Consider the following 18,782-nt stretch of genomic DNA (forward strand, 5'->3'; position numbering starts at 1 on the left):
AACTTTTTGAGCCTTGCGGCTTAGCAAAGTTGTGTCAAAAAAAGAAAAAAAACATATGGACATGTATTTAGGTTAAGATGAGTTTCGTCAACACCACTCGGGTAAATTTAATTTGACCTTAGTTAAAATAATAAACGAATTGTTTATGAATATGAGAATATGTTTAAATATTAAGGGTATGTTTGAATTTGTAATTTCAAAAAGTGCGATTTAAAAATAACGATTTTAAAACGTACGATTTGAAAAAATGATTTTTAAAAACGCAATTAAGTGTTTGACAAAATCGCATTTTGGCTTTTAAAATAGAAGGTTAGCCTTTTTAAAATTCTGCGCTTTCAAAAAAATACTGCATTGCCTACGATTTGAAAAAACAATTTTTTGCTTTTTCAAATCGCAATTTTTTAAAAACGCAGTTTCAAAACGATTCATTTTCTACAATTTGATTTAAAATCACATTTTTTCTCTATGAAATCGCAATCCCAAACGCACCCTACATAAGACATATTTTTATAAATTTGGTTCGACTCGAATAAATTTGTATAAATTCGTATAATTCTACTTTTATATATAAGAATATTTTAAGTAAAAATAAATCTTCTTCTTTTATATATATATATATATATATATATATATATATATATATATATATATATATATATAACTTGAATTATTATTGTTGTGAGTGTAGTTTTAGAGATTTGTGTATATATGAGTGTGTTTATGAGTATGTATGCGTAGATATATCATATATGTGTGTACGCGAGTGTTTGTGTATGTGCATAATAAATTTATTTTTTTAATTAATTCAAATGATACAATTTTAGATTAAATTATGTGATCTTTAGCTTAATTTATTTAATTAACTCAGATGATAAAATTTATTTATTTGAATACAAGCTCATTTCAAAAAAAAAAAAATAATTAATGATCAGTATGGATTTACGAAAAGATAAACAATTATAATATTTACTTTATATAATAAATGATTAAGTTAATTGAGCAGTTTGTAAAAAGCTCAAACTCGACTCGTATTCGAAATAAAATTAAACAAGCCAAACTTAAACATTCAATAATATACTCAAATACAACTTTACTGGCATTGTATTACGAGTAACACGTCACATTGAAGATGACAACCTCAAGTGTCCAAATTGTAATATTAAACTGTAATACATTTTAGTAATAATTAATGTAATATTCTATATTTTGTATTTAATAATTATCTTATAAAATTAATGTGGCAATATTAATTTCTTTTTTTTTAACAATAATTAATTTAAAAGTTGATTGAAATTGTCATGTTAATATAATAAAATAATTGTAAATAAAAATAAGTTTATAGTATTAGTCTTTAATATATAGTAGATAAACACTGTAGCCACCTCGATCTGACAAGTCATATTCATGGATATCACTTAGAGACTCCATTGGGTGATTATCTCTTACATAATTTAGTCGATGTGGATTCATTGGGTGAATTCTAGTCTTTCAAATTCATGATCGATCTCCTCCACACATTCGATCATGTAAATTGGGCCTGGCCTATTGAGTGTTCACCTTTTTTCTTGTACACATCTTTCATTTTCAAAATGATATGTACTTTTCATTTGAAATGCTTATCCTCATCAACTCATCTTTTTTTAATTTTTTCCATGAGGGTTGATGGCCAAATTGCATATTCTCACTACTTCTTTTGGATTGAAAATTTATTTGATCAAATTAATACTTCACCACGTATCTTCATCTATTAATTCTTTTATCCTTGCATAGAATTCATTTATCCCCAAATTTTAATTGAGTCTCCATTTCCAATCCTCCACACTAATCCTACTTTTAAATTAGAGACTTTGGGTATATGGGATAGGCTGAGCTGCTTCGTCTCTTAGAGTAATCATCGAAACAATTTTTGGCATACGACCTTTTATCTTTAAGAATCGATATCACAATTATCAAATTCTAGAAACAGAGCTAATTCAAAATCTAGTTTATTGTACTCCAAAGCCTCAATCAAAAGTATCTACAAAGACAAGTAAAGTCAAGCTCAAAGTGTCAAATTAAGGTTCCAACGGAGTGACATTCCGATTCTTAAGTCAGAATTTGTCTTGGAGAAACAAAATAACTCATATAAAGTAAAAGAGCGTAAAAGAGCGAGAGTGTTTAGCTAGGATTAAACACATCTCGATCTGAATGATTCAATGCCCTTCTCTTTATGGAATGTCTTTTTTCCTTCGTTGTTGGCTAGAGGAGAAGTTCGTGGACTAACATATTTGATTATGTGGCCTCCACTTTGTTGGACAAGGAAGATGTTAGATTTACAACACCAACACAATAACTGCACAACAACCCCTTACATGAGGGTATACCTCACACACTGAGGTCCACCTTCTTGTGAGGGGTTGTTGTGCACTTGTTGTGATGATGTAGTGCATGAATCAAATCCCGTTGAACAATCATTCTTATTTCTTGAGCCTCCGAGAATAACAAAATGTTAGTAATCCATGTGCAAGGGATACGATGCAGTAGATATAACTTATTTTTATTCTTTAGGAGACTAGTTTATTACGTGGCACACCAATTTGTCTTGTTCATTGTATCGTAGCTAGGGTTATATTGGCCTATAAATAGACCTTATCAATACGCAAAAAAATTTCGTGCAATAATAAATATTTTGTTCTATTTGAGCATTTCAACACAAATCTATAAGGTCAAATCATCTTACATTTTTTTTTCTTCTCTCTTTTATCTTTATTTTCCTAATTAATACTCTTTCGTTTATATATATATATATATATATATATATATATATATATACGCTAATGCAATAATTGTCAAAAAAAAATTAAAATTTAATTGCCTTTTAGGCTTTTACTATACAATTAAGTTGAAAAACCCACAAGAGTTGAGCCCAAAACATCGCTACTAAGTTAATTACTAACCCAACACCTTTCACGGTCCAAAGTAGATGGATCTTTAAGCCCAATATCAATAACACATTACTCAGCCCACGTTGAAGATTACACTCCTCCACCGCCTCAAACAATTTCCGCAATGCTTCAATGATTCAAGAAGCTTCTCAAAACAGCCCAAATGTCAAAACCATGCTACGTACTAAAGCCTTATTCGCATCCAAGGCCTCGACTTCTCTTCCCAACCAGAAGCCCACCGGATTTGTGATTCGAAAAAATAATTTTTAAAATCATAGTTAAGCGTTAGGTAAAATCTTAGCTTTGAAAACTTGCGATTTAAAGAACAGATTTTCTACATTTTCAAATTGAAATTTTTTAAAAAGCAATTATCAAACAATTTATTTCTTGCGATTTAATTTAAAATCACATTTTTTGTATATGAAATCACAATCTCAAATGCACCTTAAAAGTACGTATATTTGGTGCATGGTTAAATGTCAAAGGTCAATGGTTAGAAAGTTGTAGAAGATCAGGTACGTCATAGATATCTGCTACCGTAATAATTAAATATTAAACAGCGGACTAGTCTCACATTTCTTGCTCCTCACGCTTCTGCATTGGCATAAGTAAGAAGCATTCGATCATGATTATATAATCACCATCGTTCCCACCGTAAGCATACGCTATAAGATTAAAGAAATGTCAAAAGCATCAGCAGTAGAAGGGCAAACAGTTAACGTTTATGGATGGGCAGCAAGAGATTCCTCGGGAATTCTCTCCCCCTTCCACTTCTGTAGGAGGTATATATATATATATAGATAGTACTTGTTTCTATCTTTTTCTTGATGTTCGATCTTCTCAATATATAAAAGTTTATAAACTCAAAAGATTGTCCAAAACTCTATATAATTAATTGCTTTGCTTTTTAATTATAGGGTTAACGGCGATAACGACATTACCTTCAAGATACTCTACTGTGGGATTTGCTATACAGACCTTTTCTTCGTTAAAGATGGAGCAGGAATGACCAACTATCCGATTGTTCCCGGGTAATCTTAATATGTCTATGACTTCATATTTAATTAGCTATAAATTTCATCCAAATTATTAAGGAAACTTACTTACCACCCTAATATTTCGTTATTTTTGAAATCATACCCTTAAATTTTAAAAAAAAATGTCAATTTAATGTATTCATCTTTCAAATTATTATGCACATACATAGTATCAAAACATTTTGATTCAACCTATAGGTCGTTCCTTAATCTGAGACTCGACTCAAAGCTACAACATATTTGATCACATACTTGATCGACGAGTTAGGGTTGTACATGCGAGCGGATATGTATTAACCGTTTGCATCTGCTATATGCACATATTCACTATTTACACATGTGGATGTGGTTAGTAAAAATCACTATCCACCTATGTGGATAACGGTTTTAGTATATGCTGATGTGGTTAATAAATGCATCTGCATACCATTTATATAAAAAAAAAATTATATATTTGATATATTATATTCAATAAATTCACAAAAATACGTTTTGGATTAGGTATAGGTTATATTTACATTGGTTTAGTTAGCTAGGTTGCTTTCTCATGTAACACTTGGACAAAAAGACAAAAGTAATGTGAAATCAATATGTTTTCAAAATATTAGGGCTTTAGAAAAAATTAAAACAAGCCCAGTTAAAACAATAAAAACCAGCCTAAATTATTTTCAAAATCATTTAAAGTAGGCCTAAGGAAAGCCCAAAAAGCTCACCTAAAATACGGATAGCGGATAATAACCACAATAAACGCGCCGATACGGATACTAAAAACATGATGCGTAGTTGCGTCTTATCCCATACTCAACGTGGTGAGACGAATCTGATATCAAATGATACAAATTTTGAGTTGAATTTACCCTTAAAAACTTGCTTACAAGATAAAGGTGTTCAAAAACTTATGAACATATAATTAAGATTGCATTTAGCCATGTGGGGCATACAATAACTACATATGGGAAATGACGTGTATTTTCATGATAACATGCAATTGCAAGGTTGAAGTATTACAATGACTTTTTTGAAAAAAAGTAACAATTATTTCTGTAGGCACGAGATTATGGGTGAAGTGACAAATGTTGGGTCCAATGTCACAAAGTTCAAAATTGGAGATAGAGCAGGCGTGGGATGCATGGTGGGCTCATGCGGTTCATGCAACAATTGCAAGCGGGATTTAGAAAACTATTGCCCCAAAATGACATGGACCTACGTTGGACAGTACCACGATGGCCTGAAAAACTTTGGTGGATATTCTGATAAGCTAGTCGTAGAGGAGCATTTTGCGGTCTTAGTCCCCAATATTCTGCCATTAGCCGGTGCTGCCCCGCTAGTTTGTGCCGGAATTACAGTGTACAGCCCCATGATGCACTTTGGACTCTCCAACTCCGGTCAGCATTTGGGTGTGGTCGGGCTCGGTGGCCTCGGTCATCTGGCTGTCAAGTTTGCCAAAGCGCTAGGAATGAAGGTCACCGTCATAAGCACCTCTCCAAGCAAGCAGAAGGAAGCTGTAGAACGACTTGGTGTTGATGATTTTTTGCTTAGTCATGACCAGGAGAAATTGCAGGTAACTAACTGCAAATTGCCTTTATATATTAATTTTGGATTAATGACGCTCTTAATTCACATGCCGACACTTATTAACAAGTTGTAAAGAATTGTACGTCTACCGTTTTTCAAATTGATATTATTTAGCCTGCATGCATGCATGAACATTTGCTGTAAATCTTTCAATGCATGAATGTCTTCAATTTCTCTTTTGCTATTAGGCTTCCATGGGCACAATGGATGGGATCCTCGACACAGTTTCAGCACCTCACTCTCTCCAGCCATTGATTGATTTGTTGAAGACCGACGGAAAATTAATCTTGGTTGGCGCTCCATCTAAGCCTCCTGAGCTACCACATATTGCTTTAATGATGGGTAATTAAGTGCCTTTTTTTCTTTCCTTTTTTTTTTCCTAATTCTATTAATTCTAAAAATAAACATTTTTTACATGATTTAAAAGGGAGGAAGATTGTTGGTGGTAGCGCAGTTGGGGGGATGAAGGAGACCCAAGAGATGATCGATTTTGCAGCAAAGCACAATATCACTGCAGATGTTGAAGTTATTCCAATGGAGTATATAAATACTGCTCTTGAACGACTTGCCAAGGGTGACGTTAAGTACCGATTTGTCATTGATGTGGCCAACACGTTGAATCCTCCGGTTTGAATGGCCGGACAGATCGAAATTAAAGTTTCTCGGTGCTCGCATCCTAGGCCAGTTTTGATTAATCTTATATTGTTGGCGATCCTAGTACAAAATAAAGACTTGTTTGTTTTCCTAATATATATGTTTGTGAGTTCACATCTTTAACTTTCAGACAACGAAGTATACTATTTTTTTTATTTTTAAGATAACTTCACGTAAGGATATCGAATCATATGCCGTTTTAAGATAAAGATATTAAACTAGCTAGTAAACGTCTCAAACTGAGGTATCAATGTTTCCAAACGTTTCACTTACGGGTACTTCGTTAAAATTTGTTGTTAAATCCTGCAAAATTCCTAAAATACCCCTATTTTTTTAAAAAAAAAAATTCAAAGTTTCATCCATGAATATTTTTGCTAATTCCGTTAAATTTTGACCAACACCTAAATCTTAGTATTTTTTTTCTCTTTTTTTTTTTCTTAAAAAAAAAAATAGGAATATTTTGGATACTCTGTTAGGATTTAACAACAAATCCTAACGGAGTACCCGTAAGTAAGACGAAAACGTGGGTATCAATTTGATACGTTTGCTAGTTCAGTAATCTTATCTCAAAACGGCTTATAATTTGATACCATTTTATGAAGGTATCCATACGTTTTTTACTTTTTAGTTGTAATGTAAAGGCCAAAATAATTTGAAGCATTTTGTTAATGAATTAATACGCCGTTTTGAATTATTTGCTAATGAATTTATTTTATTTTTTGTTAAAAAAAATCCTAAAAAACTTGGGATTTGATTCTTGCACTACACCATCACAACAACTGCACAACAACCCCTCGCATGAGGGTGGGCCCCAGTGTGTGAGTCCCACCCTCATGTGAGGGGTTATTGTACAGCTGTTGTATTGGTGTTATTTTCTGGCTACGCATTTTTACAATGGTGGACCACGACACTAATTTTAGGTGAGGAGTAGAGGAGGCTGGTCTCCAAACGAAAATGGAAAGTAAGTCTCAAAAAAGAAAAACTGGAAATGGATGCTGTCGAAAATATTTTGCAAGGACCTAAAATAAATTTTTTTTTTAAAAAAAAAAAATTGCATAGCGGTCATATGTTTTCTTGAGAGAGACATGCTGCTTCTCCAACTCCTATCCAACTTTCATCAATTATTTTTTTAAAATTAATTGTTGGATATGTCTTCCTACACGTGGATCATACATTTCCTATGATTGATTTTAAAAATAAAAAATAAAAATAAAAAACTGTTGGAATTAAATAGGAGTTAGAAAAATAACATTTATCTTCTCAAAATTAAGATGTCAATTAAAGCTCATGATCATGATTTCTCTTTTATAACTTCTTTCTACAAATAATTCAAATTGTAACGAGTAATACTAAAATGAAGACTTGTGTCATCCCAAAATTGATAGGGCTTTTAAAATCATCATTAAATGGGGTGTCCCTTATCCATAGATCTACAACCGGCTGGAAACCACCACATGTGGGTGTTGTCAAGGTCAATTGGGATGCATCATTGACCGTAAATTAAGGAGCATTACCTAGGCATTGGGATAATGGCTAGGGATCATAATGGGAATTTTTTGGGTGCAATGGATGCACCTAAAGTTGCTGAAGCTATGACAGCCCTAGAAGCGGTGCTGTTTTACAAAGAAATAAGTTTTCTTGAAGTGCTTCTAGAAGGGAATGCTAAGCAAGTAGTAACTAAAGTAAATGCTGCAAGTCCAAATCTATCAGCAGCTGGCCAATTTTTGAAAAGGATTCAAGAAGAATTACAAGGCTTAAGGCATGCTACAATGGTTTATGTGGGTAGAGAGTCTAATAATGTAGCTCATGTTTTATCTAAGGAGGTAATAGACATGGTATGGCTGGAATATATGCCTAGCTTTATATTGCAAGATGTACTTAGGGACCGATTGTGTCCCTAGATCCTATTATGAGATCAATTCTTTTTTCAATGAAAGAATTTCCACTTTGTTCAAAAAAAAAAAAAATACATAAATTTTGAAAGGATTCAAGGACATGGGTCCTGCTTATAGCATTACTCAATTCTAACACCATCAATTTTGGGAGGACTCATATATATAAGGGTGAGCATGGGGCGGGGAGAGGCGGTTTTCTCCCCTTTTTGGCCCCGCCCCACACTCCTGCGGATTGCAAAAATTGCACTCGCGAACAGCACAAAAAAGAGAGAATCTGTGCAGTGCAAGGTGATACGGGGCGGGGGGTGTGGTTGGGTGGGCGAGTTTAATACCTAGATCTAGAAACATGAGAAACCAAACCATAGCTAGATTTTCTCAGGAACCAAACAAGAAAATCGGATTCAAACAAATCACAAAAAAAAAAAAAAAAAAAAAAAAAGAAAGGAAAAATGAGGATAATTAATTGTAAATGTGATGAAAGTTCATGGAGATTAAGTGAAAATATCAAATTTTGCACCTTTATTTGCTAAGAATATTGATAGACAAGAACTTGAGCATATTGAGTTGGAATATATAGGTGTTTTGTTGGGTAATGTTGGGGGCATGAAGTAGTTGTTAATGTAATCATTACTTCTCATTCCAACTAAATATAAGCACTTATTAAGGTACCAGATGTAGGAAATCGTGAAGAAGAAGAAGAGGCGAAGGTGTGCGGCACTAGGAAGTAGGAAGAGAAGAAAGAAAAAATTGAGGAGGGGGGGGGGGGGGGGGGCGGTGCGGTGCAGGAGGTTAAGTTTATTAGGGCTAGGGATTTTTATTTTTATTTGTTTTTATTCACGTGAGGCTGGGCAGGGCGGGGCAGGGATCTGGGGAAAAAAAGTAACTTAAACCTGCAACCCGCCCCACCCCACACGGATTGGTTAAAATCCAATATGTACCCGTAAAAAAAAAAAAACTAAAAAACTAAAAACCGTATTTTTAGGGGCAAGGCAGGGGATGCAGGTTGGGGGGGATCCGCGAGTTTTTGCTCACCCCTATATATATATATATATATATATATATATATATATATATATATATATATATATATATATATCACCATATCCTTCAAGAAAACACATAAATAAATAAGAAAGCAAAAAATTTAAATTTTTTTTTTTAAAAAAAAAAAGAAGAAGAAGAAGAAGAAGAAGAAAAGAAAAGAAAAAAGAATGGGATAGTTGTAGAGTTATCCGGCGACCACCCCCACCCTTGTAGAGGTGGTTTGCGTGAGACTCTCAGTTGTGGAGGTGGTTTGCAAAGGTGGGAGAGTTCCACGCAACCCATCCTCTTATGTGCTGGCAACTGGGATGGGTCTCGAGGGACCCCCCCCCCCCCCCCAAGACCAAAAAGAATGGGTCGCAAGATTGGGGCAAAGCCATCCGTAGCCTTAAAGGGTCTCGGGCCCCTTCAAAATTTTAAAAAATTCTTTCTTTTGTATTTTTTTAAACTTGTTTTATCCCCCTTTTTCCTAAAATTCTAATTCCGCCCATGGTCATAGGAAACTTTCCCGCACTCCTGACCATGCAAAGGTGGGCCGGTCCCCTTGACCTACCTTAGCGCATGAAAGATTGAGTAGCAGTAGACCTCTAACCTCGCAACCACCTCTCGTAGGGGTTACACTCAAGGGTGCCACCATTCCTATTTTTGGGGTCCCAGGTCCCACAAAATTTAAAAAATGACATCGAAAAAATTGAAAATTTCTTCCTAGTTTTATGTACTTTTACAAAATAGACTCCAAAATAAATTTTTACTTTTTTAGTTTTGTCCCCTCTCCTAGTATTCTAGTTCTATACGGGTTGTACTTCTATCCAAACAATTAAAAAATTACAATGAAAATGATAGTTGAAAGGGACCAAATATTTAGAATCAAAATTTAAAAATATTTTTTTTTATAAATCAGTATTATTTTGAGATAATAATCTTTGTGGACCAAACGAATTCTATCCAAATAGCATTCTCCAATGTCAAACCTTGGCATTCGTGTCAAAAACAAAAAATAAACGTAAAATGATGGTAATTGACCGGAGAGCGACTTAACAAGGTATATTAACACGCGAAATGACGAGAGGACCCTCGGGGGAAGCTCCAATGGGTACAGAGCAGCAGAGATCACGCTGAGCCGTACTCTCTGAGGTAATTTTATCGAGAGCGGATATAGAGACAGAGCTGTGGTACGGTGCAGACAGTAGCAGGGAGCGCTTCAGAGAACCACGCTTGTTTTTTTGTTATTTTCACAATCAGTCAATCTGATGTTTGGATCGGACGTGATTGCGATTGTTCATTCGACGACTCCATCCCGTACCAGAAATAAATGCGGCGATAATGAGACAAATATAAGTGAACGCTTTTTTAAAATACTCTCGTCATTGTTCAAATAAAACAAAAAAATAGATTCAATTTTTTCTTTAAAAATAAAAAAAAATCAAATATGTGTGAAAGGGATTGACATTGGTTGCAACGTATTGCACAGTACGGAATAAATTTATTTTAAATAAATGATTTAAATTATGTCATATCATTTAAAAAATTTTAATTATTTTTTAATTTAGTACACGTTCAGATCACCACCGTACCTTATAATTTGAAATATTTGGATTTATAATTTGAAGAAATTTTCATGCAAATAATTAGAAATGGTGGTCATCAATGTAATAGTAATATAAAGTATTTCCAGGCCGGACATAAATTTCCGCTATTTAGGCCTCGCAGAAGGTTGTTGCACGCAGCAGCAGCTACAGCAGAATATCGGCCCACCTCTCTCTACAGCCCCATAGTACAAGGCAAGGCCTGCCACACGGTAGAGCAAATATATATATATATATATAAACCTTTTCATGGAATGGTTACTTTGTGTGCTTATTTAATTCTATGGGCAAATTTCATGACAGTGTAAAGCACTCCCTGCACACGAATCGAGTACTTTAGACCTTATTAGAACACGAATCGAGTACTTTAGACCTTATTAGAATGTCACCAAAACTAAAGCCGGTTCTTAATTCTTATCACTTGAACCAACTCTTTAGAGTTGATATCTATATGTTTTCGGTAATGCTGGATGGAGTTTTTCTACTGTGATAATATCTACAAAGAGTAGGCAATTGATATATTATTATTACTTTTTTTTTTTTAAAAAAAAAAAGATATATTATTATTGAGCTCAAACTCTTATGTCGAAAGGTGGTTCTTGAAGGCGATTAATTAGAAGTTGTGTCGGCTTTGAGACAAACCTCCTTTTGTTGGAGAGGATATGGACAATTGATTGAGGATGTAAAGGTTCGGCTCCAAAGTCAATCTGTTGTGTCATGAGGTGAGGCATGTTCAACGGGAGGCCAACAAAGCCACCCAACAAAGGGCCAAGATAGATTTATCGCAATTATTAGATAACGTTAGGATAGAGGAGTGTCCTCCTTTTATTTAAAGTATTGTACTTACTGAACAAAATATTTATATTGATTAATGATATCAGTCATCATTATTTCTCAAAAAAAAAAAAATAAATAAATAAACACGGGACAAAGGAGTGTCACAATATATGTTTCATACTCTTATTTGAATATCTTCAAGTATTTCCGTTGAGCATGCCTTGGACTCTTGGTAATAACTCAAATGAGAAATAATGTTCATAAAATTGTACAAATAGAATACCAATTTGTAATATTTTTTTTTTTTGGTAGAATAATGTATTGAAAAAATTCAACAATGACAAAAAATGATCCACAAGCAACCCGGAGGTAAACATAGGCCAAAAAAAAAAAAACACTAAAAATTATATCAGAAAAAACCCATAGATCCAGCTAAAAATTGATTAATGGGAGAATCAAGGACACCCTAATTAAGGACCCTAACATATAACTTTCAAATTGGCTTGAAGCAATGCCAATTTCAACCGACTTTTCAATCAAAACTAGGAAAATTAATGTCCAAAATTGAAAAATCCTATGGCATTTGAGAAGCTTCTTGAAAATTTTGACAAATTTGTTAAGGTATTAATATATATATATATATTTTTTATTCAAGTTTAAGTATTGATAAATTATTAAATTTATCTCTTCCTATCAGCTTAAACTTTTGAGATAAGTAGTGATTTAACATGTATCTTCTGAGTAATTCGAACCATATCTCCTTCATTTATTTCCCATTTCAATTAAATATTTTACGTATTGGGCCCCACCTATTAAAAGGGAGTTTGAGCCCACACGTGAGAGGGAAGTATTAAAGTATTGATTAAATGATTAAATTTATCTCTTTCTATTAATTAGCTTAAATTTTTGAGATAAGTGGTGGTTTAACAAAATTGACATCATTAATATTTATAATTACAAAAAATAATAATAAGCAAAAATGAAAATGAAGTGGTTAGGTTGAGATGGGGAGGCCCGTGAGATGTAACGTTTGGTATGTGGAAGAAGCAATATTGGTGTAATGTATGTATGGGCTTCGTTTTTTGGTTTGCTCTCACGGGAATCCAGCCACCCTCTCACGTGTTCCTCTCCCTCTCTCTCTCTCTCTCTCTCTCTCTGTCTGTCTGCCTCTCTCTCTCTCTCTCTCTCTCAGCTGTGATATGCGTCTGTCTGGCTGGACAGAACTAGTAGTTTAACGGCGCTCCAGCCTCCACGTTTCCCCCACCACCACACAAATGGGTTCCTTAAACGTTTTTGGTCGGTAGTGCCTTGTGTGGGCGGGAGTTCTTATATACTAGGCCTTTTGTTGTTAGCGATGATTATGTTGGCCGGCCAGATTTTCATGGCTCTTTGAAAGCAAGTAATTAATTAAGGTAAAAATGTTGCCCTTATAAAATTCATAAATGGACAACGTTAAGTACGTCGCAAAAATGTGAAAAATTAAGGATTTAAAATTATTTATATATATTAGTTGTAAACAGAGAGCCTTATATATACGTACACAATCAAATCAATCAAAAAAAAAAAAAAAAAAATGATGTTGCCTCTCAAACTTTCACATGTAGATATAAGGGTATGGCCGAACCACGTAATTTATGTGTCTCTCTTTCTCTTCTTCCATCTTTCTTACTTTATTTTGAATCCCTACAACTATAGATAGATATAGAGAACCAACGTATATATAGACCAATACTTTGTATACAATTTTAGATAGGAAAATCATTGGGGACTACCATTTTCATACAAACTGATTTAGTAGCCCATAATTGATAAAATAATTAAGAGTGTTTTATAGACGTTGAAGAGACTGTCGATGAAGACCCGTATGCGTGTTTGAACTTCTGAGGCTGGAGACTGTAAATTTTTAATTTGTTTAATCATTTCAACAATTATGGACTGACACATTAGTTTGTAAAAAAACTTGTAGTAAAAGTTGTACCTAGCTAGTATCCCCAACAACACATTTTTAGATAAAGATGACTATTGATATGTGAGTCGTTAGTCTTATCCCTCTCTCATTACAGTTTATTAATTTGTTCCTTAGGCAATATATGAATTCCATCTTACTACTTGGAGCTCTTCCATGCATTAAGCGAGTTAAGCCGTCGCTTAATTAGTATCCAAAGTAGAATAAGGCTTTCAAATAGTAAAAGTATTGGTAAAAAAGAAAATATGGTTCAATTGAGATTTGAGACCCCTTCAAAAAAAATGATTAATCTCCAATTATGACAAATTTATTAGAAAAACTTGAATATAAAGCTTAATTGATAATTTTGCATTCCAAAAAGAGAGAAGAATAATTTTTAAATAAAAATATTATTTAGACCCTCTCACATAAATTATATCTAGTATATATGGTTCAATTGAAAATACTCAATTTTCAAGTTACAAATAGGCCTTTTATTTTTTAACAGTTTTCTCAAATAGCTAGCGTAACCAGCAATTCAGGTGCCAAGATCGAAGAATTATTTTCTACAAGCTTCAAGAGTATATTTTATATATATTAAATTCCGGACGTTCAAGCAGGGCAGGCAGGCATCACATTGCTCAAATGTCCAAAAAGTAAGACTATTCCATAATGGACCAAGAATATACGTAAGAGGTTTCGGGTTCCCTAATAGGCAGCAGGGAAAAAGTAGATATTTCTCCAGTCCTTGCTGCGTTCAATAGCAGAGAAAATGGGCTCAAAGAAAATCTCTTTTCCTGTCTCTCACACAGTAAAACTAGATTTCCCATGGTTCCCAGAAAGTTTCTTTTTTTTTTTTTAATCAGCCAAGCCACAAGAAGACAAACAAGCAAGCGATGATCGAGACCGTTAAAACCTGTTGTTCAACTGGTGGGAAGAGTATATATATATATATCTTCGCAATTCTGTGGTTCGTCACAGATGTACTTCCTTCTGCATGCATGCCTGACTCATGTTAACGGTGTAGATCGAGAATTAAAAGGTTGAGAGAGCCCCGGCAAGCCATTAAGGCTCATTAATGGACTAAAGCTTTCTTCCCCGTACAGCTCATATAAATTTGGCTACTCGGAGGCATAATCTGAGCTACAGATGGATAAGTTGATGAGCACCTTCTTTTTGTTCTCGAAATGACTAGTCTAAAACCAAAATCAGCGGCGTGTTAATTAGACTCTGAATTACTTTCCTTAAATCTTAATTATGGCTTATGAGAATAGTAAATGAGATGGCGAAGGAGAAGGGGGCTAATTAAATTCACGCGTGTTTGTTCCTCTATGCCTTCTGTAAAGTAGAGTGGGGTTAACCTTGGTTCAAAAGGGACATTACATAGGAAGGAATAGACAAAGGTGCAGTGAGTGGCAGAGCCCCACTGCTGCGGTGCTGCTGTTGCCTCACTGACTCCATCTGCTTAACCCTACTCCTCCCCCTACTCCTCCTAGTACTGCATGCCCCGCCCTGTCATTGCTGCTCTCTGATATCACTTATTTCCATCTTTATCCAACCCTCTTCACGCATGTTTATGCATCCTGCTTCACTCCCTATGTACTAGATTCAATTTTTTAAAAAATAAAAATCTACTAAATTTCTAAACTTTTATCGTCTTTGTAATTTTCTTCCAAAGTTAAAAAATTCTCAATTTAGTATATTAAATTTTATAAGAGTAAATATATCACTCATCCACTAGGATTTTTCGTTAAAATCCTAACGGATGACATAAAATTTTTCAAAATATCCATGTATTTTATTTTATTTTTTTAAAAAAAATTAATTGTAATTTAAGGGTAATTTTAAAATTCCATAAAGGTTACACAGATATAACAGTCATTTCACCATTTGACCGTCTAATTTAACCTCAAAATCTAACCGGAGGGGTGTGATTGCAAAAAATTTGAAGTTGGATACATTAAATTGACAACTTTTTTTTAACTTCTGGCTACGCATGTATTTTTTTTTTTTTTTCGGAGTAATTGGGCCAAAAAAGAAAAAGATAAGATGAGTTCCATAAGATTAAGTGTTAATCCCGATACCAGATATACATAATCCTTTACAAGTTGCAATTTTTTAGTCGTTATAGTCTAAAATGGGGGCGATGATGTTTTAATTAGTTAACCGGAATTTTGAAGCATCATCCAATATCACTAGTACACCTAACAAATTTATATTAATTACTCACAATTATAGCTGTTATCTAATGTAGAATTTAATATTCACATGCAATACAATTAATCTCTATGAATCTTCTATATATATATAGGTCAATTACTAACTAATAAAAGTGAAATACCATGGCAGTAGACTATACTAATTTGTGAACCTCTATCCATTGGCTAAGCTTCCCTTAACACTTGAGTTCTTCACATATCCAAAAGTATTGCTTGTAAGAGAGGGGCCAGGATCCTTTCCGGCCAGTTGAGAGGAACTGGAGAAGAGCTCGTTCTTTATACGCATAAGTATTTTTGTAATTTCACAAAATCAACTGAAGAGGATCCTGATATATAAGAGAGTTTGTATCAGATGCAATCATGACTACCAAATGCAACTCACTTCCAAAGTCATATTAAATTGAATAATTTTAGAGATCATCTTTTTATCCTTACAAAATTGATGTGACTTTTAGAATCACTACATGATTCAATTGTGATTTTAAAAGTCACATCTACTCCATAAAGATAAAAAGATGGTCCTTAGCATTACTCTATCGAATGTGTCAAGACTACGATATTCATCCAAACCGAAGTATTTGCTTTTTTATTACACTTAAAATTGGAAAGATAAATATGTAGGGGGTCTCAATTTAAGTCTATGAGCTTAAACTCAACAATGTGTGTATATATATATATATTATTAACCATATATTATTTGGTTTGGAATTTAACACTCACAATATATACATACACTACATATATATATATATATATAATTAAAGGAACAATTTGTTTATATATGTGTATTAAAATAAAAGTAAATATTAAAACTAAATTCCTATCCTAATCCATTTCCTGCTTTCAGTACATGGCATGATAGTTTATTATTGATTGATTAATGACCAACAATATTTCTCATCATCGACCATGAAGAACTATTTTTATCCAATCGTTTTCTAGCTCGTAGTTGTGGATCTCTCCTTCTGCCAGTTCAGTTTCAGATCATCTAGCTAGCTTCCCTGTCCCTCTCCTATCTCTCCTTGTATATATATATAGACCGACTGCTTTTTCTAGTGAGATCTGCTCTCTCTCTCTCTCTCTCCCCTAGTCTACCTTTTACTTTATTTATTCTACCAGATATAGTCTTTCTTTAGCCCTCCTGAAATATAAATATTATTTTCTAATTAACATCCCAATCTATGTCTTTGATGAAGATCACAAGCACCCATCCATCAGCATCCCTCCCTCCGTCGTTTCTCACCCCCAAGCATGAAACCATTGAATTGAGTATCTTTGCCTCTGCAAAAGGAAACTGAGCAACCCCCACAACATCCACATCTAATTATTTGCTCCCACATCTCCCTCTCTCTCTCTCTCTCTCTCTCTCTCTCTCTCTCTCTCTCTCTCTCTCTCTCTCTCTCTCTCTCTCTCTCGCAATGATGTCACCGGATAACATTCCGGCAAAGTCGGTTGTCAGAGACGACAGCCAAGGCTCTGGTAGCCGCAAAACTGCGTCGGCGAGGCCACCAGAGCAAGGCCTAAAGTGCCCCCGATGCGACTCACCCAACACCAAATTCTGCTACTACAACAACTACAGCCTCACGCAGCCAAGGCATTTCTGCAAGACTTGTAGAAGGTACTGGACAAAAGGTGGGGCTTTGCGCAATGTTCCCATAGGCGGCGGTTGCAGGAAAAACAAGAAGGTTAAGTCATCCTCGAGGCTCTCCGGCGACTCCAAAGACTCAGCCTCATCTTCGGAGATCGGTGGATTGAAGTTCTTCCATGGCCTATCCCCAGCCATGGATTTTCAGCTTGGTGGGTTATCATTCCCTAGACTCCACCCTCCAACAACTGCTATTAATTACAACCAGTTTTCTTCATTTGGAGACGTTTCGGGTACTACTTTTGCTGCTGCTTCTGGAACTGTCACCAGTCCTTGTTTTAATCTTGATCCTTCTGGAAGCTCTAATTCTCTGATGGCTTTCAATTATCCGCTTTCTTCCGCAACTGCCGGTGGTAGTTTCAGTCCTGGAGTTCAGAACACGAGCTCCATGAACGTTCACAGCAATCTTGCTTCTTCCATCGAGTCTCTGAGTACTATAAACCAGGACTTGCACTGGAAGCTACAGCAGCAGCGGCTGGCCATGCTATTTGGCGGAGAGAGTCACAAAGATAACAACGTTTCGTCGGTTCCTCTTGAAAACCACACTCAGAAACCGCAACCCATTGTTTTCCAGAATCTGGAGATTTCAAAACCAGAGGCTTCCAGCGTTGGTAATTCAAGGAGAGAAGGTACAGGTGGTGATCAGATAGCGACGGAGTGGTTCTTTGGGAACTCTTTTGGGCCGGTGACACCTACTCCGACCAACAGTGGCGGCAACGGTGGCCACAATAACGCGGGCAGCTGGAATGGAATTCAAACATGGGGTGACTTGCAACAATATAGCGCTTTGCCCTAGATGAAAAGGATGTTGAAAATAGGGAAAATGTGAAATTATCAAAAACCATTTAGGTATATGTTTGTTAATTTCTTGTTCTTTTTCTGAGTGCAGATCAACATGTAAAAGTTGGGAAAAAAGAGATAGTGTTTTGTTCTGATCGATATTGATCAAGCTTATATTCTAATTATTAATTCACAGGAAGATGTTGATCTCAGTAGGCTTAGTTCTTATTTTGGCTGCTAATGTTGATGCTACTAATTGTAGTGCTCTCCATTTCTTTTGCATGTAAGCAGGGCCATTGCCGATTATGGTAGCAAATAAATGCTAGTTTTAGATGATGAAGTGAAAGCAATGGGTGTCGGACTCCCCCTAATTACTATGATGTTTTTCAGTGGTTTTTTTGAACGATCAATCTCTAGCGTTCTTGCTCACCGGTTCTTTAAGGGTTTGAATGTTTGATGATGCTCTTTTCTTCTCTACAAAATCTCTTTGGGATCTGTGGTGGACTTTTTGGACTGTTATTATATGGCCCTTAATACCATATCTTTGATTTGTTTTATGTTCAGTCTGTATCCCAGAAACTCTCAGTCTGTGTGTGTTCCCTCTCTATAGCCATCTTTATCAAGGAACTGAGTCTCAGGCTGCTCAGCCACAGAACAGCATCAATTTAATGAAACACCACAGTAGCAGTGGCTGGCCGGGAAAG

General features: G+C 34.9%; 2 protein-coding genes across 3 annotated transcripts; both read left to right on the forward strand.

Moving 5' to 3' along the window:
• The first annotated feature begins 3,576 nt into the window (after positions 1-3,576).
• Positions 3,577-6,286, forward strand: LOC133851385 (probable mannitol dehydrogenase). The gene is made up of 5 exons (XM_062287790.1): positions 3,577-3,706; positions 3,842-3,955; positions 5,009-5,522; positions 5,725-5,878; positions 5,964-6,286. The coding sequence occupies exons 1-5, from the start codon at positions 3,606-3,608 to the stop codon at positions 6,167-6,169; spliced, it is 1,089 nt and encodes a 362-aa protein (XP_062143774.1). The 5' UTR covers positions 3,577-3,605; the 3' UTR covers positions 6,170-6,286.
• Positions 6,287-16,743: 10,457 nt separating this feature from the next.
• Positions 16,744-18,782, forward strand: LOC133851973 (dof zinc finger protein DOF5.7-like). Of its 2 annotated transcripts, XR_009895865.1 has the most exons (2): positions 16,744-18,147; positions 18,370-18,782. XR_009895865.1 is itself a non-coding variant. In XM_062288609.1 (1 exon), the coding sequence occupies exon 1, from the start codon at positions 17,072-17,074 to the stop codon at positions 18,092-18,094; it is 1,023 nt and encodes a 340-aa protein (XP_062144593.1). In that variant the 5' UTR covers positions 16,744-17,071; the 3' UTR covers positions 18,095-18,239. The 2 variants fall into 2 exon arrangements, 1 of the variants encoding a protein (XP_062144593.1); XM_062288609.1 differs by lacking the exon at positions 18,370-18,782 and having other exon boundaries at positions 16,744-18,239.

This window comes from Alnus glutinosa, chromosome 12, assembly GCF_958979055.1.
Source record: "Alnus glutinosa chromosome 12, dhAlnGlut1.1, whole genome shotgun sequence".
NCBI classification, from domain to species: Eukaryota; Viridiplantae; Streptophyta; class Magnoliopsida; order Fagales; family Betulaceae; genus Alnus; species Alnus glutinosa.

Coding starts and splice junctions, on each gene's coding strand:
- LOC133851385 (XM_062287790.1), top strand. CDS start 3,606: ATGTCAAAAGCATCAGCAGTAGAAGGGCAAACAGTTAACGTTTATGGA. Junction 3,707..3,841: donor CCCTTCCACTTCTGTAGGAG/GTATATATATAT, acceptor TTTTAATTATAG/GGTTAACGGCGATAACGACA. Junction 3,956..5,008: donor AACTATCCGATTGTTCCCGG/GTAATCTTAATA, acceptor TTATTTCTGTAG/GCACGAGATTATGGGTGAAG.
- LOC133851973 (XM_062288609.1), top strand. CDS start 17,072: ATGATGTCACCGGATAACATTCCGGCAAAGTCGGTTGTCAGAGACGAC.